This window comes from Haemaphysalis longicornis, unplaced genomic scaffold (genome assembly GCF_048455015.1).
Source record: "Haemaphysalis longicornis isolate Haplotype H1 unplaced genomic scaffold, Haemaphysalis longicornis Haplotype H1 scaffold_7, whole genome shotgun sequence".
In the NCBI taxonomy this organism is placed as follows: Eukaryota; Metazoa; Arthropoda; class Arachnida; order Ixodida; family Ixodidae; genus Haemaphysalis; species Haemaphysalis longicornis.
This window is the reverse complement of record NW_027526422.1, coordinates 31530500-31555895: the sequence shown is the minus strand read 5'-3', so window position 1 is coordinate 31555895 and position 25396 is coordinate 31530500. Positions and strand designations below refer to the sequence as shown.

Sequence of the window (25396 nt, the reverse complement as noted above, 5' to 3'; positions counted from 1 at the left end):
TCTAGGCCACCCCCGGAGCGAGACAACTGTGCATCGCCATGGCGGTGCACTTGCTCGCACTTTTTGCGGTTATCGGCTACTTCGTCGTCGTGGTCTGTGTAGGCATCTGGTTGGGTCGCAAGGCGCACATATTTCGGGACGCTTTCCACGTGTCGCACATACACGACCAGCAGAGCAGGTGCTTCGAGCACCACCGCTTCCTCCACAGGCTCTGCGGAGCCGACAGGCATCTGTCGCTTCCACTCGCAATCTCCTCCATGACCGGTGAGTGGGCTTCCCCTCTCGACAGGCCACCATATGGCGCCACGATAGAAAATTACCGCAGTTCTTTAACTGTCCGTTTTTCTGGCCGACGGCTGTGCTGGAACTGCGTAATGAGGGCATGCTCCAGCGTGCCCCGAACGTTGGGAAATTTCTAGCGTGAAAAGTGCTCGGGCTAGATAGTCGAGCATTTTGGGGCAGTGGTGCTCGAAGCCATCGTTATCGGACGGGCTTCAAAGATAAACAATAGTGCCTAGTTGTTTATTTTCTCCTAATGCATTCAGATCTGTGTTGCGTTTACGTAAAGGTCAGTACATGTGCCGAAGCATAAGAAACGAAATTCTAACGGGGAGACTTGAAAAAAAAAAAAAACACACTCGAGTGGTGACAAATGTGCTCTACATCGCACAGGACACAAATTAGCGGCACCCAATGCTGTCGATGTATTCGCTACTGTGACCATCGCTCCAATTGAAGCACGTGTGCCGCGCCTTGTGGTTCCTCACCTGCGCGACTGAGCATGCTGTGCTTGGGCGTCTTCTGCAGCGGCCTGGGTGGGCGGCGGCTACCTGAACGGGACAGCCGAGGCGGTGTACATGAGGGGCCTCCTGTACTGCCACGCGCCCATCGGCTACGCCATCAGCCTCGTCATCGGTACGCATATATCAGTCCTCTCGATCTCAGCTCACCTACGCGTAAGTTGGAAAGCGTAAACTCCACCTCACACTGAACTCCATGCCTCTCCACCTTTAGGCTTATATCAAGGCAAGAACGTTCAGTTGTGTCCATTGAAAACGTTAATTTCGCGTCCGTTTCAGTCATGACCTGGTTCCAGTTGCGGAGTGACCATCGACATGGCACTAACCGACGCCCCGCTTCGCCTGTTCGGGGTCACTTTCAAGTTGTCTGTTTTCAGCCAGACAGGGCTCGCTTGAAATGGACGCTTGAAGTGAACATGAAACAGACAAAACTAAATTCCGCCACAGATCAGCGCCGTCGTCTTTATACGTAACGTTGGCGATGACACCATTTTTGACGAGGCGAAGGTAAAGTGTCAGGGGCATTCAAGCCTTCGCATTCACAAACCATAGGACGTGCTTAGGTGTCCTCAGATTTTTTTTTTTAGGTTGTAAGTACCCTAATCAAAAATGGCATTCTCTCGCAAGGTCTTTTGCGAGATTCTTTGGCAGGACGTCGCTACTTTGGTCAACAAATAACCATGCGTCACAGGTCTGACCACCGCAGTGGTCAGTTGCTTCGCAGCCGCTGGGGACTGAGGGCCGAGGGTTAATTTGCGCATTCACGGGAGGTCGTGGCCATTACTACACCAGGGTGCCCAATCCTGCTGTGGTGAGGGGGTGCGTTACCGGCAATGGTCGCCGGGATCAGGCCGCCCCCGAAGCCTCCCTGTGACAAGAACACGCGGATTTTTTTCCGGTTTGAATTGCGCGGCACCGGGATTCGAACCACGGTCCTTGTGCACGCGAAGCGGATGCTCGACCTCTACGCCACCGCTGCACCGCTGGACAGGAAGAGAGCGGAGTCGGGAACAAACCCGTCATGGAACAAACCCGTCAGGGAACAAACCCGTCAGGGAACAAACGCGTACTAAGGACATACTAGTAGAAATTAAGAAGAAGAAATGGGCGTAGGGAGGGCATGTAATGCGAACGCAAGATAACCATGGTCATCAGGGGTAACAGAGAGAATTCCTAGAGAAGGCAAGCGTGGCAGAGGGCGGCAGGAAGTTAGATGGGCAGATGAGATCAAGAAGTTTGCGGGGGTAAATTGGTCTCAGTTAGCACAGGACCGGGATAATTGGAGATCTATGGGAGAGGCCTTTGCCCTGCAGCGGGTGTAGACAGGCTGATGATGACGAAGATGCGGTGCTCAGCGCCTTTCTCTTTGCGTGCCAGTCTTGGCTTGGCGTAACAAGCAACTGTATTCCTTCCAGGCGGCCTATTTTTCGCCGAGAAGATGCGGACGACGAACGCGGTGACCATGCTGGACCCGTTCCAAGCGCACTACGGTCGCTGGATGGGCCTGCTGCTCTGCCTGCCGGCTGTGTGCGGCGAGCTCCTCTGGACGGCGGCCATGTTTTGCGCCTTGGGTAGGCATTTGCACCGTTCGGATTTTCACCATACGACAAAGCAACATCCTCAGCAGCGTTCGCACATCGTGCAGTTTTTAAATGCTGGTTTGATGCGAGATTATAAATGCGGTAGCATTTTGACCTGGCACCCACCGCCAGTGAGCTAAACTCAGCTGCGAGTGAGGCAACAGGTCATGGAAGGGTGAGGGTAGAGTGCAATTGGACGCAGGTTGGATGGATCTCGCCGCTTTTTCCGCTTACGCCCGCATTCATCCGCAACGTCCCCAATTCTGTTTAGCTATTTCATGATGTCAGCTTGGATGGCGAGGAACGAGTGAACGTGGAAAAAATATTAGAAGAGAAAAAAGTTCCATTTCTGCCATTCTTGTAATGGTACCGTTCGTGATTCAGTTACCTAGGTTCCTTAACGCATATATTCGTCCCTTCAGGTACAGTGCAACCCCGGTTATACGTCCCCGGGGTTTACGACTACACGGGTTTCACGACGGACAAATCGAGTCCCGGCGAATTCCCCGCTTAAAGAATGCATTAAAAACGTCGGTTATCCGACGCGATTTCCTGTGTGGCCCGCGTCATCCGCCGACCCACTCGAAGCGCGCCACCGATCGGCAAACGAAATGAAAGTGCCGCGGGTCTTTTCTCTCTGGCATGACTTTCTTCTCCGTCTCGTCTTTCGTTTCCATCCCCTCCAGCAGCGACCCGCTCCCCTGCCAATCACTTTCCCTCTCTCCTCGCCGGTGTCTCTCTTAATGAGTAGCATCCTTTGCCGAGTACTCCCAGAGCCAGGACCGTGAAGCGCCGTGCATTTCTACAAAAATGCAGATATCGTGGAAGTTCCACCTGTAATTACTATAATGACGTAAATTGAGATAACTGGTCACACGATATTTTGAAAAACTAAAAACTAAAAACTAATAACTTGGAAAATGGCGGACCGTATAACGCCCGGCATTTCCACAATAATGCAGATTTCGCGAAAGTTTCACCTGTGATCGTTATAGCAACGCAAATGGAGATCATTGGTCGAACGAAATCTTGAAAAAAAAAAAAAAAAAACAAGAAAAATAACGAACAATTACGGAAACTGGCTAACTGTGTAACGCTCTGCATTTCCACAATAATGCAGATTTCGCGAAAGTTCGAAATGTAATCGTTGTAATAACGTAAATCGGGATAATTGGTGGAACTAAATTTTGAAAAACTAAAAAATAAGAAAAATTTTGAAAAATACGAGGTTGTGAAAATGTATACTGCATGCCATTTCCACAATAAGGCAGACTTCGCGAAAGTTCTACCTGTAGTCGTTATAATAGCGTAAATGTACATAATTGGTCGAAAGAAATTTTGAAAAACTATAGAATAAGAAAAACAAAAAAAATATTTATTTATTTATTTATTTTTATTCCGGAAAATGGCGAATCATGGAACGCCCGTCATTTCCACAATAATGCAATTTCGGGAAAGTTACAAATGCAATCGTTGTGATAACGTAAATGGAGATCATTGAACGAAATCATGAAAAAATAAAAAAGAAACAAGAAAAATATTTAAACATTACGGGAAGTATCAAAACGTATACCGCATGCCATTTCCACAATAATGCAGATTTCGCGAAAGTTCTACCTGTATTCGTTATAATAGCGTAAATGTACATAATTGGTCGAAAGAAATTGTGAAAATCTAAAGAATAAGAAAAACAAAATAATTGCGGAAAATGGCGAATGGCGAATGAAATTTTGGGAAAGTTCCAAATGCAATCGTGGGAACAACGTAGATCCTTGAACAAAAAAAAAAAAACGAAAGATATTTAAAAATTACGGGAAATATCAAAACGTATACCGTGTGCCATTTCCACAAACATGCAGATTTCGCAAAAGTTTCACCTGCAATCGTTGTAATAGCGTAAATGGACATAATTGGTCGAACGAAATTTTGAAAAACTAAAGAAATAATAAAAATATAAAACAATAAGGGAAATGGGTAACCGTGTAACACCCTGCATTTCCACAACAATGACAATGAAGATCTCGCAAAAGTTTCCCCTGCAATCGTTATAATAGCGTAATTGGAGATAATTGGTCGGGCAGGATTTAGAAAAAACGACAAATATGGATGGAGCAAGCTCACACTTAAGACAGGCGGCATAAGAATGCTACGCATTAGTAGGTAATTCTCTGAATTTCGGCAGAATTTTTTGTCTTATTGTTCAGCGGTCGCAGGGGAAGTGTGCAGGTGTTCATTTCTCACACTCAGCATTGAATTGTCAACGAGGTTACGCTTGCGGGCTTGGGCTTCCACATGTGTTTCTCGTGATCGCGTGTGCCATGATCTGGCTGGCGGGAATCGCGGCCGTAGACTGCGGTAGCGTGATTGGCACCAGAGCTGCATTATTCATCGTGCATTTACTTTTGTTTCAGTGATTTGGATTTCTGAGCCATGCAAAGCATTATTTTGTAGTTTACACTGAAGTTTCTTGCAAGTATGTCGCACGAGATTGTATTTATACGCGTAAATGTTGTGTGGATTTTGCGACGGCCGCATTTTACGCCGCTTTTTCACGCTCTTAAGAAAGTAGTACAATGGGTTACCTACTGTAATCGGAAATGCCTTTAGAACAATTACTCCAAGCTTTCTCTCACAATAAATACATTGCCCGCGCCTTTCGTAGACAAAAAATAAAGGAAAACCCAGATTATCAGATCGGAAGGTGCTTTGTTAATATTTACACTGCAGCTCTGATCTTCGATGTCAAAGATGACGTTAGCGCATCACATTCGGTAACCTTAAATGTCTGCCATAGTATTAGGCTACCTTGAACACATTAAAAACGGCTGCGGCTTAGCTCCACTAACCTTGGATATGCAAAGCTAAATCTTGGTTTAGTCTGGTTGGGTCTTGGTTTCCCTTGGTTAACCTTTGGTTTAGCTGTATTGCCGACCACGTCTCAAAGCCGTTCAGTTCCGTGCAACGCTCACGGAAGGAGGCCGGGCGAACACGGCGTTCATTCATGGCGAATGCACCGTTCCTCATCGCCCGGCACGAGACGAGTCACGTTGCCCGCAACGACCCAGCGCCGCATGCATGGGAGGCTGCGCGGGTGGTTGGCTGCCTCGGCCGCAGCGGCGAGGCGGAGGTGTGTCTCCGGTCAAAAGGTCATTTGCGCATTCTCCACGAAATCGCTGGACGAAAGTAGCAAAGCTTTGCTTTAAAACCTCCAGCATGCTCCGGAGAGCCCTTTTTATCGGGAACACTATCGTTACTGATCGCAGTTTTGAAGCCTATAGTTCTGTTCATATACATCGCACAAATTCTTAACGCAGGGTACACGGCGGACGTGATCATGGGAATCGACGCGAGCCTCGTCATCATCGTCGCCTCAACAGGCATATTCGCCTACACGGCGCTGGGCGGCTACTACTCGGTCACCTACACCGATGCGCTGCAGATAGGCAGCACCGCCGCTTGCCTGGTATGGCGGCCCTTCGCACGCACCTACCGGGGACTGCGGGGTTTTCACGCTGGCCTTTTACGAGCCCACGCTACACTAGGGTCTTGAGACGGGCCACAGAGAATGGCTGCGGGCACAGCAGAGTTCTTTCACGCGCGTGAAATGAAAAAAAAACTCCCGCCTCTGTCGGGAAAACAGCCACCGTGAGAGGACGGGGATATAACTTTACTGCATTGGTGACTTTTACTGGTGACTACTTCTGTCCCAGTGTGTAGTCCTTCATGGTTGCTGTCTTGGAGTTGACATTTCTTTGTCCTTGTCGCAGTGGTCGTGTGTTCCGTTCGTAGTCATGAACGCGGGCGTCGGGGCAGTGGGACCACCTCAGAACGACTGGGTCGGCAGCGTGGCGCTCTGGGATATCGGCCAGGACTTTGACATTTTTCTCATGACTTCTCTCGGAGGCATCCCGTGGCAGGTACGAGTCCAACGGCTGTGATCACAGCCCATTAAATACGCCCTCTAGTTGCCAATGTCCCTGAAAGTAGGCTTAGTGACGGCTAATCTTCTTGCTTGTCCGAGAAACGTTTAGGTTGAAGACCGCGAAGAAACCCCCGTATTTTGTGCTAACACTATTGACTCCACGCTTTTAATATGTGCTAGGCATCCGCCACTTAATCTACGTTGTAGCGGTGACGTCCAGTCTTATTCAAGGGGCGATGAACATGCATATCAGTGGCTTACACGGAATTTTGTTTTAGGGGCGCCGGAACCACTCCTATGTGCACGCGCAAAAGGAGACAGGGGGCGGGTAAAGTGCAAAAAACGTAAACAAAAAAAATCAATCGTCAGTGGACTTTGCTGTATATAGCCTTTATATTGTTGTTCTAGTTTTTTTTTTTCAAGAAGTTTGAAGTTGAAGTTTATTGAAGGGTAAGCATACATACAAATGAACAGATAAGCGGAGTACATAAGGAGGTCCCAGAGTAAGAACTGTCGGGGGAACCTCCTAACACATTGTAGATAAGATGATGCATAATATGCAGCAGACAATGGGAGTTGTGACAAAGATTGAAATAGAATGTGTAGCGGGAACAAAGGGAACGAAAAAACTTTGCTAAATTTTCAAAAAAGAGCATTGCGAAATGGCTGGTTTTTTCGATGACAGCAGATGTCGAAGCTACGCATTGATGCATTGTTTGCGGCACCACACGCATTGTGAGTAGCCGATTTTTCGCAATGGGTAGTGAGGGGCCTCTCGACTACCCATTAAAAAATAGTTTGCAGTGCCGTAATTTGCAGTAACATAATTTGCAGCGCCATAATTTTGACAAGTCTACATTAAGGTGTAAAGGTGGAGAGAGAGAGAGAGAGAAAACTTTTTTTATTGAGCTTCATGTGGCTCAGGGGACGGTTGTGGCCGCTGGCTTGTGCCGGGCGGCGACATCGGCAGCTCTGGTGACCAAGCAGGTTTGCACCTCTAGGTCTGAGCTCCCCAGCGCCTCCTCCCACTGCTCTTCAGAGGAAATTAGGGGAAAGGTATCTTTAGGACACCCCCAAAAGATGTGGGGAAGGGTGGCGAGGGCTCCACATGCAGGGCATTCTGGGGAAGGGTATAATGAAGGGTGGATTCGGTGGAGTATAGCGGGATTGGGGAACGTGTTCGTCTGAAGGAGACGCCACGTGTGTCCTTCGGAATTAGTTAGCTTGACGTGAGCCGGGGGGTACCTACGGCGGTCGAGGCGGTAATGCACGGTTATTTCTGTGTACGTGAGAAGTCTGTCTCTGGCGGATCTGGCCCCGTGATAGGGTTCAAGACTTGCCCCGGCTCGGATTGTGAGCCCTCGAGCCGTATTGTGGGCAGCCTCATTACCCGCGAGGCCAGCGTGCGCCGGAGTCCAGACAATTTCTACGGGGGAGTCGGGTGGGTGGCGTCTGAGAATTTTGGATGCCTGTGGCGAAACGTGGCCGTTGGCGAAATTTTGAATGGCCGCTTTGGAATCGGAGATTACTATCGAGGGGGTCGGCCTTTGGGAGAGGGCTAAAGCTATTGCCGCCTCCTCCGCCGTGGCGGGATGGGAAGTATTTAAGGTTAGGGAGTCGAGAGGGGGATTGTCAGGGTCGTTAATAACTGCAATGGCGAATGCGGCGCGGTGCCTGTATTCTGCAGCATCCACATAGACCACGTCGGATCGAGCGGAGAGTCGTTTTTGGAGAGCACGTGCTCTCTGATCCCTGCGGCTCGCGTGGTGTATGGGATGCATGTTGCGGGGTATTGGTTTAATTACAAGCTTTGCATGGGTTTCAGAAGAGAGGGGAATTTTAGCCTCAGGGCATTCAATATGACCTATACCTAGCCGCCTTAGGATATGATAATTGTTTACGAGAATGCAATCGTGAGAACTGTACGTCGACGGGGAAGGACGTCTGTATTAAAACAAAGCTTTTAATGGTCTCTTTGGTGAGGCTACATTTTGTACGCTCCAGCCACGCCTAATGTCGGTGCCTTAGATATCAGACTGAAACACTGCCTGGAAAGGGAGAAGGGCTGAGTGGTGTCTTCTGCCCGAGCTCCCTTCGCGTATTTTGCTGACGGGATACCTCTGGCACACGTTCCACGTTACATCCACGTTCTTCGGCGGACGCTGTCACCAGAAGGGACGTGAAATTCCCTAGCGTCACCAGGCTTCTAGAGTATCGGCACTCATTTCTCATTGATACGAGCCGCCAGGATTTTCATTGGTCGGTCGGCACCACGTGATATTTGTTTACATATTGGCGCAGCCATTTTGTTTCTGGGCACTTCTCTCTCTCTCTCTCTCTCTCTCTCTCTCTCTCTCTCTCTCTCTCTCTCTCTCTCTCTCTCTCTCTCTGCTGCGTGGACGCTATAGAGGCCGGTCACTCTCTGCCCGTCACAATCGGCGGCGATTTCGTTGGGAGAGATGGCAACGCTGCAAGCCAGAAACAAAATGGCCCCCAGACGCTTCCGGGTGCACGAAGTGGCGGTACTCTTAAGCGTAGCTTATTTAGTGACGCTAAATTTCCCCTATAGGACAATCCTATGTGAGGTTCGGCAGTCTTCAGCACAGGTCATACCAAGAACTCACGCCAAGTCACTCGGTGATTGTAAAAATGACCGTTCTAAAACGTACTGAGCATGCCAATCCATGGGCTTTTGGAAACTGAGCCGGGTTCTGTTTGGTTGGCTCCAGGTGTACTTTCAACGAGTCCTAGGCTGCGAGGGCGACTTCAGTGCGAAGATGCTTTCGTTCGTGGCTGCCGTCGGGAGCGTCGCCATGGCCGTACCGGCGGCGGTGATCGGAGCCGCGGCCAAAACGACGAGTACGCCTTGCTCATATTATGGCGCTGCTTGTGCTTGTGTAATCGCTATGCAGACACACACCGTACAATCAGCAAAGTTATTGCCACCTGTCTGTCAGCCTTGCTATTACCGGACAGGTGGACGACTCCGGAGCAGTAGAAGCGTTAAAAATTCAAATTAAAATTGGCTCCAATCCGCGCTGTGAAGGTGGTTGGAAAGCAAAGCTGTGAACGACACCCACAGCAATTCCACATGCGACGTCACTTGAATTCACACACGTGTCTCTAGAAAGAGTGAAACCAGAGATTGTGCCAGCCGTTACCTAGGATTCGCGGAGGCGCCGTCCCGAACGCAGCAGCGTCGGCCACGGCCGGGCTCGAGCGGCGGACGCCGCCGCTGCAGCCCGGCCGTCCGTCGGAAGAAGGAAAACGGAGAGGAGCGCCTATCGAAGGGTGAGACAGCAGAACCTAACCAACCCGATGTGCTAGCTCGGTGCTACACCACCGCGCGACACAAGCTCAGACACCGAAACAATTCCCATTTATACAGATTTAAATAAATAGTTTTGTAAGCTTGAGAATGGCATGAAAGCTGAACAAACTTTTATAATCGCTATTTATCACAACCAGTTGCTCCATTCGTATTTTGTAATACCTGTTACAACACAACCGAATTGGTATTCAGCAATTTAGAAAACGCAGTCCCATTACGTCTCAAGAAGTGCGCGAAAGGTGGCGTTTCTCTAGCGGCCAGATGTCTGTATGGGGCCACTAAATTTTGTTTGCCCGACCTGCAAACCAATCCTTAACGTATCTTTGTCGTACGACCACTTAATTCCGTCGGGTCCGGGTTACTGAGGACGGGCTGTCGAACAAGTTAATCTAGCCGCGCGAAGTCAGCGCGAAATGGACGCGAAGCTGCGCCCAAAGCAGGCCCAACACCGTCGCTAAAGCAGACGACAAAGCCGACGGAAGGGTCCCGCCGACGCACCCGCCGGGGTGAGAACAGGGAACGCTGGGTAATAGCGCCCTATCGCCGCGCCATCTACACTGCCCCGGGAGTGAAAAGCGCCGTACGCCTCCCCAGCCGCGTTGGGAGTTTCTTGCCCCGCACGCCACGAAAGAATCGTTGGCTGGTATACATAGAGGTAGGAAGCTTTGCTTTAAAACTGTGGTGGTCAGGTGCGCCTCACTCATGGGGTTTTATTGCGGAATGAATATTGGCCTAGTCCAGCGAGTTTCGCCGTGTGTCAGAATTTGACCTTGAAGTGACACCTCGCGACTCGCCGCGGCCGCGTCGCCGGCGACTAGAGGCACCTGTGGGCAAATTGGAGAGGTAGGAGGAGCAACTGGCTCGCGAGGTGAAAAAGAGACGCGTAAAGTGACGACGAATGCTTGAAAACGCACCCGTTGAGGTCTGATCATGCAGCTGCTACCATTGCTCATAAATACAGTTGTCTGCCTCTGCTTCGACAGCTGCCTGCTGCTTCGGACCATCGTGAAGATGGCGCTAGGCTTGCCGATGCGTTAAAGCGGAAACGCGTGTACGAGCGCGCAAAGCGGCAGGCGGGAGCGAGGGAAGAACGGGAACTTCGGCGAGCTAAGTGTCGGAAGAAGGATGCAGAAAGACGAAAGCGACGAGGTTTAGGGCCGTATTCTGAGCGCCTACTCCCCTCCATTTGCTCCCACCGTGCACACTGCTGAGGGGAGGATTCCGCAATGCTTATGCCTGGGGAAATCGAGCTAAGGATCTTCTCCTCTGGAGGCTCGAGTGGAAGAGGGATTCAGAATACAAGGGTTAGAGCCTGCAACGGACGCCTCGCCTTCGACGGCGGCTTCGGGAACTGACGAAGCGACGTAGTGAGTGCTCGCAGTATGGAACGATCGGTTGGCAAACTGCCTCGGCCGCTTTCGTTCGCATAATCGAGCCTAGCTGAGCTACGCCTCACCAATTTTTTATAACTCATTATTATGGATGCGCAGCCGTGGAGCCCTATCATCATAATTAGCATCATCATAATCAGCATCATCATAATCATAATCATCAGCCTACTCAGGTCCACTGCAGGACGAAGGCCTCTCCCATCGGCTTCCAACCACTCCTGTCCTGCGCTGCTCGAGTTCACAGTTTACCCCCGAATTTTCCTATTCTATCACTCCATCAGGGTTAATGTCCTTCCCCTTCTTCTAGACCCATCTCTTGCTATCCACTCTGTTACTCTAATTGCCCACCGGTTGTCGGTTCGTCTCACTACATGGCCAGCTCAAGTCCATTTCTTTTTCTTTATTTGAGCTATGATATCTTCTACTCTAGTTTGTTCTCTGATCCAGGTAGCTCTTTTCCTGTCCCTGAGTGTTACTCCTAACATTATTCGTTCCATGGCCCGTTGAGCCGACCTAAGTTTGCTTTCTAATTGTTGAGTAAGGCGCCAAGTTTCAGCTCCGTATGCCATCACCGGAAGTACGCACTGGTTGTAGATTTTTCTCTTGAGTGACAGAAGTAACTAACTTTTCATTATTTGGGAGTGCTTGCCGAGTGCTCCCCAACCCGTACCCATCCTGCGCCGGATTTATGTCTCGTGGTTGGGGTAAGCCCTAACCATCTGTCTGAGGTAGTTATATTCTTTTATTTCTTTTAGTGTTTCGTTCCCCAAGCTGAAGAGGACGCTTACGGCATGCTTATTCCTCATTACGTAAGATTTATTCATATTTGTTTTTAGCCCCATGGCTGTGCTTTGATTGTAGTTCCTCAGGCATTGTTTGCAGGTGTTCTGCATTCTCAATGTGCAAGACTATGTCGTCCGCAAACCTCAAATGACTCAAGTATTCCCCGTTTATGCTTAATGCCATCTTTTCCCATTCAAGCTATCTAAAGACCCCCTCCGACAATGCTGTGAGTAGGTTTGGCGAGATGGTATTTCCCTGTCTTACTCCCTTTCGGATCAGAAATTTATCTCTTTGCTTGGGGAGGGTTATGCTACCTGTGCATCCCTTATACATGTCTTCTAGAAGTCTTATGTTGGTTTCCTCTACTCCCTGGCCTTTTACTGCTGCTAAAACGGCTGCGGTGAGTACGAAATCAAGCGCTTTCTCGTCATCTATAAACGCCATGTAAAGGGGTTTAGTGTACTCAGCGGATTTTTTTATGCCTTGATTGACGACATGGATGTGACCAATGGTTGAGTACACTTTCCTTAACCCAGCCTGCTTTCTGGGTTGTTGGGAATCCAGGATGTCACCTATGCGGCTAACTATAACTTTGGTAAACAGCTTGTAAACAACTGAGAGTAGGCTGATGGGTCTGTAATTCTTGAGGTCCTTTGGATCTCCCGTCTTATGAACCAAAATAATGTTGGCGTTCTTCCAGGATGTGGGCACGTTTTGAGTCTTCAAGCATTCTGAAGGTAGTGCAGCAAGCTTTTCGAGTGCAACATTTCCTCCCTGCTTCAAAACATCCACGGTTATGCCATAGTCACCTGCAGCTTTTCCTATTTTCATGCCTTTGAGAGCCTTCCCGACTTCCTCTTTAGTTACTAGTGGGACATCGCAATTTGAGCTTGTACTCCGAGTAGTTTTTTTCTGGTCTGACGTCGCTGCCACACATCCTGGTGTAGAATCGTGCTGCTACATTAATTATCTCATTCAAGTTGTGCGTAATGTTACCCTACTCGTCTATGAGTGCGTACATCCTGTCTTTGCCGATGGCTAGCTTTCTCTTAGTTGCGTTCAGGCTTCTCCCTATTTGCAGCGTTTTTTCGATCACTGCCTCGTTATATGCACGAATTTCGTTTGTTTTACTTCGTTTTATCACTTTAGACAGCTCGGCTTATTCAGTCCGGTGTGCCTACTAGACGCTTTCATGTTCTTACGGTTGGCGATTAGTTACTTCGTTTTCTATAGTTAGTTTTCTACATGTTGCCTCTCCCACAGCTTCTACTGATCCACTGAGTGCCGATGTTAGGTTGTCATTTAGCCATGTCTACACTGACCTCATTCTGCTCGTTCAGAAGCGAGAATTTGTTTTGAAGTTATCCTGCAGTCTGGCTCTGACTGACTCCATGCGGGGTTTCTTACGTTTCACGAGTTTCCTCCTTTCTCTTCTGAGATTCAGCATTGCCTTGCATCTAAACATCCTATAATCGCTGCTTCAAATCTTACTTTGCACCGCTACGTCTAGCACGATACACGGGTTGTCACCTAAAATAAAGTCAATTTTGCTTTTGGTTGTACCATTGGGACTTTTCCATGCCCATTTCCTGTTCTTTCGTTTGTAGAAGAAGGTGTTTATCAACATCAGGTTATTTCTCTCCGCAAATCTCACCAGTTTATCTCATCGACTGTTGCGATTTCCTATTCCGAAGTTTCCCCTGACCTTTCTCCCACTTGCTTCTTACCGACATTTGCGTTAAAGTCTCCCATCACAATCGTGAACTGAGTTGTTGCCTTCTCCATTGCTGATTCGACGTTCTCGTAGAAGCTATCCCTTTCTACCGTAGAAGCCCTACCGTTAGAAGCCCCTTCCTACCGTGAATCCCAAACATGCGTTTCGCTCTGCATACCCCAGGTGGCGCCGTCGTTTCAAAATCAGCTTGCGCTGGCTCGCACGTCCTAATCGGCCGCCATTTTCCCATAGGCGAAAGTCGTTTTTATTTATTTTCAGAATAAACAGGTAAGTACCTTCATTGTTCCCGGTGTCAAACTAGATATACCACAAAATGCGACCTCCGTGTGAAGTTTGAGCGCGAATAGAGCGGTGGTTCGCTAAGAAAATTTTTTGAAAGTTTTCCAATTACCGTCGCACCACCCTGTATTTCCGCATCTTCTACATAAAAAAAAAAAAACGATTACATAACTAGGTAGCCCTTGCTCGGGTGGTCGCGGCAAGTGGTTGCCCTTTTTTGTGCGGCCAGGGGTTGTCGAGTTTTAGGTTGTCGAGGAAGGTTTCTCTGGTCTCCTCAAGAGGCAAACCTTTTCGAAGCTTCCTAGTGACACAGCAGTAAAGGAGCGAAGGAGTAAATGGGAAAATAGATGCATGAGGCCATTAATTGGAGTCAAAATCGTGATTGATGTGCAGATTTAACAGCCCTGGGCTACGTCGGGCCATGGCCTCTGAAGGATGGCGACGGCGCCAGAGTGCTACCCTTGGCCATTCAGTACCTGACTCCGGGCGCACTCTCTACCGTGGGAATGATCGGCGTCACCGCGGCCGTCATGTCGTCCGTCGACTCTTCCATGCTCAGCGCCTCCGCCATGATTACCAAGAACATCTACCACGCCATCTACCGCCCCCATGTGCGTATTCGTGTTTTTGAATGCGGTAGTTTCTATAGCCAGCCTGCAAATCGGGCAGTTTTAGTGTCCCGGATGGGAGGCAGCAGTGACGTACGAAGCCCGTGCAGGAAACTTGTCAGACTTGCCTGCCACATTAACTCGTTTGCCCGTTGATTACTCGTTAGCTCGCTTTCACACCGACTCGCTTGCTCATTTATTTGCTCAAGCAGACGTAACTCAGTGAACTTGGCATAATTCTTGAAGGTGCCGACGTATTTCACGCAGTTGCTGCCGGGTAGTTCAAAAAAAAAAAAAAAAAGAAAAGCGAATTGTAGCCATACTTTTTGATAACCGTACTTTTCCTGTATGTACGCCTGTTTTAATGAGATACTGGCCGCGCATCTGATTGCTTCGCTGCAGGAGACGCCGAAAAATGGTAAGGTTTCTACCGCCCCAGCCATGTAACGGCCCCTCTTATTTTTCTCTCCACCCCTCATGCTCTTTCCCTTTCCTCTTCCTCCTGTCACACATCTGCCCTCTGTCCCATCTCCCACCTTCATTTACCTCCCCCGACTTAATCCTACTTTTACGTCCCCCTCCATCTCTGCCACCCCTCCCCTCCCCCCAATCCTTCTACGAGGACACGTACTCGTTCACATCAGCGCTCCTCCGCCACATCGCCCTCGCCCTTTCATCTCTTCCTCCTCGCATTCCTCTCCGCGTCTGGCCCCACTCCCCTGCCCTTTTTCCCCAACCCATCTCACTTGTACCTTCCCCTCTCCGCCTCCTCCGCTCATCAATCTTTCAACACGAAAGTGTTTTATTCCGGGATACACAAACATTTGAGTGACGTCATATCCCTCGCGGAAGTGGCGCCAGTACAACGAAGCAAGTGGCCTGTAAAGGGTGCACCCCTGCACACAAAGTGTTCTTGCGGGAAAGCAACCTTTAGAACCAAACAGTACGTTATACTTACGGTTGTTCGTTTTAGGGTTTTATATTTTAACACGAAAGTGTTTTATTGCGGGATACACCAAGATTTTACTGACGTCATATCCGTCATTGAAATGACGCCAGTACGCCTTTGCCGAAGCGACCCGCCAGCAGAACGTCGCTTGTCAAGCACACCCACAAGACAGCCACCGACCTGCAAACCATGCTCAGCTGCAGATTTCGTTGCATGAATCAACCATAGTTTTTCTCCTTTCCTCCCGCGCATATTAGTGATATCGCAGAGTTAATTTGTTCCTGGCTGAGCAAATGGTTTGACGTGCCCCGCCGGCTGCGCGTTCAAGCAGGCGGGCGAGCCGGAGGTGGCGCTCATGCTGCGGGTCCTGGTGTGCATTGTGGGCGCCGGCGCCACGTTCCTGGCCCTCTCGGTGCGCTCGGTGTTCGACCTGTGGACGCTCTGCTCGGACCTGGTCTACGTGCTGCTCTTCCCGCAACTCGTCGCCCTCTTTTACATCAAGCACACCAACGCCTACGGCTCCTTCATAGGTGAGCTGCGCGCGAACGACTTCGTCGGGATCACAGAACACGTAATAGCTTGGAAGGGGGACGAGGACTTGGAAGACAAACTGGACAGGAAAGCGCTGGCTCTCAAGTGTTTATTTCACCGAAAATAGACGTACAGCCGCCAATTTGTTTAAATAATAGAGAGTTATAGCACTCCGCATGCTCCGTGTTTTCCGTGGTTACCCTGTTCAGGGGGAAATTGCAGGGTACTTGCGCATCCGTTACGGTAGGGTGGATTAGCTCCGCGGGTCGGCCCTCGCCATGCCAACGCATTCGTTACGGTGGAGCGTGTCCTCCACGACGAGCCCGCCCGCGCAGATGCAGTCGGGTCCCGTTCAACATGGTAGCAACGAAAAAAAAAAAATGGAGCACAAGGAGTGCTAAAACTCTCTTAAGAGCGTCGACTGGCGGGTGGGCCAGCGCCTTATCACGGCGGGAAGCGGCGAAAGGAGCGAGAGTCGTCTGCTACGCTGTTCCTGCAAGCTCGGCACAACTCCTTTCCGCTGGCCATCAGCAAAGGAGCGCAGTATTTTCAGATGCGTGCACATATTCCTGCTTCATGTACGGGTTTGAAGGTTCTGCGTATGGGAAGCCAGCCGTCAGTGGGCTGGCTTACCCGCGTTTATTCGAGCGTGACCACGTAAACAGTGACGGAAAGCCAACTTCATACAAGGAGAGCATTGTGACTGAGGCAGGCTCTGCAAACATTATTGGCACAAAACATGTTATCGTTGCGGAATGGCTAGTTGGGCAACGTGCCTGATATGCACATTTAAGCATTCGGGAGGCACAACAGAAAGACGCCGATGCATGGACAAAGAGTCTCCTTTGAACGCTTAAATCTAGTAAGAACAGCACTCCGAGTTTCAACTCCGAGCTTCTGGGGGATGGAGCAAGCAGCTTTAAAAGAGTCCGCGTCTTTCGTGTGCCAACGAAGATGTATGGTAATGTGGGCTTTTGATGCGTCACCTTACCAAGCATAGCCACCTCGGCACTTCGAATATTTTGTGGTGCAATCGGGCGAGGGGGAAACGTACTCTCGTACTCAGCGGTCGCGGCGCGCGGCCGCCTTTCCTCCTCTCTGGAGTGGGCGCGCGATCACGGCGGGCCCGGCGCGGCTGCTCCTTTGCCTTGACTACGCTTCGTAGGCATCGCGCGTGCGGGTTTACCAATAATTCACGCATTCTTTTAATTACGTGTTGCTAATAAATGAGCCATACTAGAAGCTTGTGAGTTTCACACTTTAAAGCACACAAAAGTTTTGGCAATTTTGTTCTTCTGAGCTCTTACTGTCCTACCTTGGAGTAGTGGCACAAAATTCTTCTACCTTCTTTCCAAACTAAAATGGGTTACTGAAACTTGCCTGTGCCGAAGATGGTATTAGTTCCATCCACCGTTGCTCCGGTCACATTTAGGCATACCCGGCTCCAAGTATTACGTGGGCTGGAGTTGGCGATCTTCGCAGTGACTACTACCTCCCTAGGTTGTCCCTTCCCCAGCCAATCTGAGCGGAAGGGGGGAGGGGGCTACTGAAGGGGATTCTACCTCCCTTCTTCCCCCATCCCGGACTCGGGCAAAATAAAATTGTTCACTCACTCACTCCAGCAAATAGTTCAGTGTATTACCCAAATGTGATGTCTCGTTGTCCGCAACAACAAACCTAGATAAAAGCAACGCAAAAGCGAACGCTTGTCTGGTTGCCCAACGGCGGACGCCTAATAATAAGTTGGCCAACGGCGGACGCTCTCCAGGAGCTGTGCTGTTCATTTTAATTATGTTGTACATTAGTTGCACGGCTAAATTGTGCTGCAAAGCAGCTTGAAATTCCAAAGAGATGAAGTTTTGTTTATAGTTGGCGGCAGTGTTGATATATCGATAATATTTTATACGAACTATGTAATATGCCAAATATTTACTAAGTCCACCCAAAACTACCTGTATTAAACCCTGAAAGGATGTGAAACCAGAAGTCTGTTACACTGACGTCGACACACGCTTCTGTTTGTTGCCCATGGGCGCCGAGCGTATCACGGTTAGATCGTTTTAATAAACATCAGTCTTTGCAGTAAAGCGATCAAAATACCCGCTTTAGGTGATCCCGGGCACACACACGCAAACAAAAAAAAATGTGATGAAGTACTGCAAACGTGTTCGACACGGCATCGTTTACCTACCGTGGACCACGCTACCTCGAAGCGAATTTCAGCTCCGCCGCGGTCTTAAAAGCTACCAATTTAAGCCAGATCGCTTAAACTGGTCCAATGCAACAGCTTTCCCATTTAAAGTATATTACGGAAAGGAACGTACAACGCGCTACAACGAAAAATGCACCGAGCCGCCGTAGGCGCCCATGTGCCGCGGAGCAAACGCCCAAGCCAGCAAACCGGCCAGCTACGAGAGGGCGCTGCGCACGCAATATGGCGGCGCCCTCGTTGGAACGGTCTGTACCTTAGTGTAATTTTGAACAAAGCTATTTCGCAAACATGTAGTATTGGATTGCCGTTCCGCCTGTGGCGTGTAATTGCAGCAAACGAGAAGTGGGGTAGATGAGGCGCGTTTGGTCCCCCACTATAGTCTACATCTACCTTCCCTTTCCTGGCAGCGTTCGTTGTGGGCGGCTTGTCACGGTGGCTGTGCGGGGTACCGTCGTTGAACGTTCCCGTGTCTCTGCGGCTGCCGGCTTACGACCAGCAGCGAGGCCAACGGTTCCCGTTGCGTCTCGGCTGCATGGCCCTAGGGCTGGCCACGCTTGTCCTGGTCTCGCTGCTGTCCGCGACGGCCTTCGAGAAGGGCTGGCTACCGCTTTCGCTGGACCTCTTCGGCTGCTTCCAGACCGCGTCCACGGACAGCGATATGGCAGAGTGGCCCGACCAGGCCGAAGCCCACGTGCGTCGCTAGTTGTTCTAGAAGACCACCACGCTGCAAGTGGGGAGTGCCGAGTGCCGGTGATGGCTGGTATGGGGCAGAAATATGGCGAATTACTGGACACCTCAGAAGAAAACAGACCAGACAGGAAACGAGGAATTAGGAATTAGGGAGAATTAAGACAAGAATTAGGGAGAAAACCCTTGTGGATGACATCCTCAACTATAAAGTAACGCTTGGTATAGGGCTAGTTGGCTAGACGTCCTTTTCAGTATTGCGCTTGGGTATAACACGATGACGAACAAGAAGGAATACGAAAACTTGACGAAAGGACTTCGCACTCACGATTGTCTATTATAAAGGAAGTTACAACAATTACCATCTCTTACTAAAGAAAGTTGAGAGAAGCACGAAAGCTTAATCTGTGTCCAAGCTTCGCTGAAAGTGCGTCCCATGGATCGTTAAACCTTCACAAATACATATCGCAAACGAAGAATGAACCATGATTTTTTGCGCGCTAAGTAAATGCATCTACGAACGATCTTAATATTACCAAAGCGTGGTTTATGAGGTAAAGTTATACTATTCCGTTTCGAGATTTGTAAGTAACCATTTTGACACAATGGAAGCCGTTCTCACGCACGCGTCGTGTGTCCAGAGATCGTATAAGGGCTCTCCGGTGGACCAAACTGGTCTATGGGCAAATGCATTAGTTTTTTGACAGAACTCCGTCTGTCCCACTAAGAAGGCTAGCGCTTTAAAAGCTAAACCCAGTTCCTCCCAGTGAAATTTGCTGGAACAGCGGAGTTGTGCATGGTTCTCCGCTGTAGGCTCTAACGTCAACGGGCGCTCTCCCGGGAACGGCAGCGCCGTCGCCGCGCAAACTCAACGGTTCGCGAAAAGAATCGGCAGCTAAATGGCAGCATCTTGCGGCATTCTCACCTGTCCATGCCGTAGCGCACGGTTAAAGAACCTGCCTCTGCGGGACCCCTGCTTCCTCTACCGGTGGGTTTGGGAACCGCTTTCTGCGAGGCAAAGTCGGGCTAGAGCGGAGCATTTAGCATTGCTCTGTGCGCTGCTATTTTTATTTTTCGGTACAGTATGCTAATGACTCTAAACCCACGCAGGCGATCGATGCGACGAGTCATTCAAAGGCTGGGGAGCGCAAGAGGAGGGCCAGCGCGGATGCTCACATGTCTTCGGCAGAATCCAAATCCCAGCACAGCCTGAGGTCCAGCACTATTGGTGGCACGTCCTTGACAGAAGGCACGTCCAAGCGGAAGAGCGGCACGAGCGTTCGCAAGCCCTCGTCCGAACGGCAGCACAGACAGGGCTTGGGCCCCCCCAGTTCCGAAAAAAAGGCCGATCACCTGCGGAGCTCAAGAAGGGGCTCGAGCGTGGCTCGGGCGGACGAGCCCGAGAGGCTACGAAGACCCGACCTGTACGTGGGCAATTACAGGGTGGGCTTAGACCCGTGGCGCCTCCTCAAAGCCACAGTGGATATACGCAGAACCCCTTCAGGCGTCGGAATTTTACCTCGAAGTTTGCCCAGCGCGAGCTCGGACAGAGTGAAGGGCAAGGCAAAGGAAGGCTCCGACGCGAGCAGGCTCAGGGCCAACACGGAGGTGGGCAAGACCACGCTTGATTTAGCCACGCATACCGCGGCCGTGGACAAGGCGCCGTCGTCTGAGAAGCGGAAGCCGAAAACGGCCGGCGGCGAGTCGACTCGTAGCGTGAGAGGCAGTCGGACCGGGGCCAAGGGGAGCAAGCTCACCACCCACAGCCCCCGGAAGTCGTGGTGACGTGGGTGTGCACAAAAAGCACCTCACCCGAGATCCCTCCACACCCGAATCGGACACCGACGAGTGGGGCTACAGGTCTTGAGGCGGATATGCGGGGATGTTGGCAACGTCGCAGAATCGCGAAAAGGCTGCACGTGAATTGCGTGCCCATCCTGTTGCGCCCCTCGGTGCCGCTTTAAGTGTGACTTTATTTGCGATATCTCGACCGATAGGGACGTACCTGTAATTCATTTTTCGCCATGATAGTGTGTAGGCACGCAATGATAAATCGCCTTTTTCTTTGCATTTTACTGGCATCTGTGTCCTGATATCTCTGCTTGCTCGCTCCTACATGATTGTGCGTTACACGCAATACGTCGCTCCAACGCCGCCAGTGTAACGTTGCCTGTGCCGTCAGCCGAAAATGGCGGAACAACCTACCTGTTCCTCTCGCCTATATATACACTTTGCTGCGCGCTAACCTTTGCGTGGTTCCCATCTCAGGCAGTATCCTGCTGGGCAGCGCAGCTTTACAGAAACCAAATAAACCATTTTCAGGCTTTGTCCAGTCTTTGCGAAGCGGCGCTTCTACGCATCCATGTTTCTCTGTTCCTGTCAGGCTGCGTGTCAAGCTCGATCGGTGACATGCACGGGACGCCCGCTTCCGTGCGCCACACCACGGATGAGCGGACGAACTAGGCGTCCCTACTGTTCCCACTGGAAAGCCGGTGGCGCGGCAAGCAATACTATAAGGGCGGCGTTGCTCACCTAGGTGTCGAGATTGCGAAGTGATTGCCTATCCAGACTGGGCGTATAGCGATAATACACTGGACGTTGGGAATAAGCCAGAATACGAGAAGTAAACTCAGAGGCTCCGGAAGGAAACTACGCCATGCCGCAGGCAATAATTTAGTGGAGTAAAGCGCTAAGGGAAGCTTCCACTGACCCGTAATGACGAAGCTGTTGTAGGTGCGCATTGCCGGACAAACAGTTCAGTTTGAGTATCATTGTTTATTTGCATAGTTGCGGTGCTAGTAATCATTCGTCAGATGCATCGAAGAGGTCGTCGTCTTCTTCGCAGCGAAGGGTGGATGCAATATCATCTTTAGCATTGTAGACTTTCACAAGCTCAACTGGCAAAGCCTGTACTAAGTCGCGCAAGGCTTGAACCGTAGCGAGGCTGCAAGATTTCTTTATACGCGAGTACTGAAGAACATATCATCGCGCATTTGTACAACTTTGAAATTGTTTATTTACTTGTTGATTGATTGATTGTGGGGTTTAACGCGCCGACGCAACGCAGGCGATGAGGCGCGCCGTAGTGGAGGGCTCCGGATTAATTTTGACCACCTGGGGATCTTTATCGTGCGCCATATTCTCGTACACACGGGCGTTTTTGCTTTTCGCCTCCATCAGAAAAGCGGCCTCCGCGGCCGGGAATCGAACCCGCGGCCTCGTGCGCAGCAGCGCAACGCCTTAGCCACTGAGGTTTATTTACATGTTCCGTCGTTACTTTGCACTGGGCTAGTAGCAGTCATCGTCATATGCGTCGATATCGTAGTGTTCCTCATGCAAAGCATTACATGCGGGGCAGCGCCTGAGTTTCTTTTTCTGTTTTTGCAAAGCCACTGCGCGAGCTGAAGTCACGGCGGTCGCCGCGAGGCACGAGCTCACGGGTTATTCGCATTTTCTTGGTATTTTTTTCTACAATGGTGAGCCTACGGCTTGTGAAACAGCTCCGCTGTTAAATTTTAACCCGAAAGTGTTTTATTCCCGGATGCACGAAGATATCACTGAAGTCATATACGTCACGGAAGTGACGCCAGTACAACGAAGCAAGCGGCCTGTAAAGGGTGCACCCCTGTACACAGGGTCTTCTTACGGGGAAGCAACCTTTAGAACTACAGAGTAAGTTATACTTAGGGTTGCTCGTTTTCGGGTTTTGTATTTTAACACGAAAGTCTATAATAACTTTAACACGAAGAACTGAATATAATAACTTCTGTTTTCATAAAATTTCAATGGAACATGTAAGATCCAGAGTCAGTAAAATGGCAGTAAATAAAGCATCGGGTCTCGATGACATCCAGATGCGGGTTATAAAAGAAAACATTGATATCATTGGTCCTTATTTATGCCACCTGTTCAACCATTCCCTTGAAAATAGCGGTTACCCTGGTCTACTCAAAGTTGCAAAAGTTGCCCCCATATAAAAAGATGGAGATCCAAACGAACTAGGCAGTTGCAGGCCGATATCAGTACTGAGTGCACTCAACACTCTCTTCGTTAATAATTAGGCAACAGGTTAAAAAATTTCTTAAAGAAAATAATATTATTGCACCTCAGCAGAACGGTTTTGTAGAAAATAGATCTGCTTCAACAGCCGTACTTACTTTATCACAGGCTCTTAATTCCGTGATGCATCAAAATAACATAGCTGTCGTTGTTTTGCTGGATATTAAGAAGGAATTTGACACGGTTTATCACCCCATCTTGCTGCAGAAATGAGAAAGTTATGGCTTTACAGAGAGCTCCCTTAAATTCTTTCATAACTATTTATCCTCCCGGAAGCAAGGGTACTTATTAATGGTTTTTTGTCGGATGTTAAAGAGATAACTTGCGGTGTACCACAGGGCTCCGTTATGGGTCCCATGTTGTTTTCACTTTATATAAACGATCTCCCAAAAGCTCTTCACTCCTCACAATTAATAATGTATGCAGATGATGCCGCTCTTGTTGTTTCTGGAACATCTCTTGAGGTAATTCAAACCAGAATAACCAGTGAGCTGAAAAACTTGTCTTCTGGGGTTTTTTAATGTAAACTTGTTTTCTACGTTTTTTGAAGAACTTGTCTTCTGGGTTTTTTTAATGTAAAACTTGATGTCTGGGTTTTTTTAGTGTTTATGTAAATTATTTTATTTAACGCTTAATATAGACAAAACTAAGTACGTCATTTTTCACACTAGGTGAAGACCACCAATAATTTTTTTGCACTTACTCTCGGCAGCTTGTTAATACATCAAGTCTCGCATTTCAAATACCTAGGAGTTATTTTTGAATGTAATTTACACCGTAAAGATCAAATTAATAGCGTGTGCCAGACAAGAAACCAGCTTTCGGTTGCCTGGAGCAAACATATAAAACCTACCTCTCGCCATTACTTCGTATGCAAAAAGGGGCATTGAATGTGTTGACAACTAATTCAAGTCTTTCAAGGAACAACGTTTTCCGTGATAATCACGTACTGTCGTTTTGGTCCTTACGCAACTACAAAATTTCTCTCGTGGTCAACAATATAATAAACACCAATTCTCCCTTTTCGTTAAGCCTTTACACCTTACCCTCTCGTAGTACAAGGCAAGCCTCCAATTTCAATTTCAACCTTCCCAGATGTAACCATGTATATGGTGAACGCCTGATCGAGTTTAGTGGAGTCAAAATATAGGACGACCTTTAGATAGAGGTGAAAACAGCGAGAAATTTTAAAATGCCGCTAAAGAGCATTGCAAGTCTAGTGAAATTTTATCTGAAACTCTTGCTATGTGAATGATCTTTTTAGTGTCATTATTTTTCTGCTGGATTTGTTGTGTCTATCTGTGAATATGTAAAATTCCAGTTGTATGACATGTAACCTTGTGTACATCTCAATTTTTCTTGAGCTTTCCAGGCTCTGCCGCTTAAAGGAGCCATGAAGAGAAAACAAAAGTTTGTTTTATTCGAAAGATTAGGTGTTTCATAGTACCCCAAGCGCTTTCCCGGAAGCAAATGATGCTTTATTCACTGAGAAATAAGGCAATTTATGCCAAAATTTTAAATCTCCCGCTAAATTGCACATTTCGTGACGTGAACAATGGCGTCATACGAGCCGGTGCATGAAACAGATACTTAATATGTCGACTCCATATAGCACCCACACGCGGGAATCAAACAGGAACCGAAACTCGTGCCGAAACCGAGACGGCGGCCATTTTAAAAATACTAGTAAAACCTAGTGCACCCGCAGCCCTAGTCATGGAATCGCCTGATCCGGGGAGCAAAACTCTCGCCGAGAAGCTCGGGATTGCATTTAACAACCTCACACCACTTGAACGCTCAATGCTTCTAAGTGCACGAGCGGCAGGAGTTGTGGGATACGCGGATGGAACGGAAAGCGACCATTCCGCGATAGCCACAACAGACGAACGCCCAGCCATCGGCACCGCTGCCTCGTCAGCCCCGTCGCGACGGGCGAATACAGACTGGTACGTATGTGCCGTATTTTTATTACGGTTAATAATAGTTCAATTTCAGTAGCAGTATCGCTTATGCCAGTTGGCCGGTGTCGTAAAGCCGTTCGCGCGAGCTCTCTGCTCCGACCAGAAAGATACGAGCGTCAATGCGCAGTGTGTACGGCATTTTTTCCCCCAAGGCCAGAGCGCTTTGACGGCGATTCGACGAAGTCGGCGACGAGCGCCAGCATGTCCCAGGAGTGAGCTAACGTAAGGGTTCCTGCCGTAATCACTTCCTCGGAAATGAAGCGAGCACACTCGTACTTCCTTTAGCTCTATATCTCCTCCGTTTGCAAAGTTCACAAAACGTAGCCACTTGCGTCGCCGAGGTTCGTCGTTGGGCAGCACATGAAAGGAGATCTCCTCACCGGCGGGGATGTCGGACTCCCTCGACGATTTGCCCGTACTACATGGGCATTTCAAAACGCAGCAACGAAATTTCATGGTAAAGTACTCGAACAAACTGAAGTTTTCAGTGGTCGTAAACTGTAAACGAGCTCGTAACGACAGCAGCAAGCCAACACGACCTCCATACCGAAACCTGTGCGACGAGTGG

The 25396-nt window shown here is 49.2% G+C and overlaps 1 protein-coding gene across 1 annotated transcript; it reads left to right on the top strand.

Moving 5' to 3' along the window:
- The first annotated feature begins 696 nt into the window (after positions 1–696).
- LOC144146231 (high-affinity choline transporter 1-like) lies at positions 697–20593 on the top strand. Its single transcript, XM_077678195.1, has 9 exons — positions 697–915; positions 2216–2371; positions 5695–5843; positions 6148–6297; positions 9032–9161; positions 14215–14432; positions 15710–16016; positions 18529–18812; positions 19919–20593. The coding sequence occupies exons 1-9, from the start codon at positions 858–860 to the stop codon at positions 20591–20593; spliced, it is 2127 nt and encodes a 708-aa protein (XP_077534321.1). The 5' UTR covers positions 697–857.
- Positions 20594–25396: the final 4803 nt, after the last annotated feature.

Bases quoted from the DNA above. Each gene is read 5' to 3' on its own strand.
- LOC144146231 (XM_077678195.1), top strand. From the start codon at position 858: ATGAGGGGCCTCCTGTACTGCCACGCGCCCATCGGCTACGCCATCAGC. The intron at 9,162-14,214 runs GTACGCCTTGCT...ATTGATGTGCAG, and splicing joins AGCCGCGGCCAAAACGACGA to ATTTAACAGCCCTGGGCTAC. The intron at 18,813-19,918 runs GTGCGTCGCTAG...AAACCCACGCAG, and splicing joins CCGACCAGGCCGAAGCCCAC to GCGATCGATGCGACGAGTCA.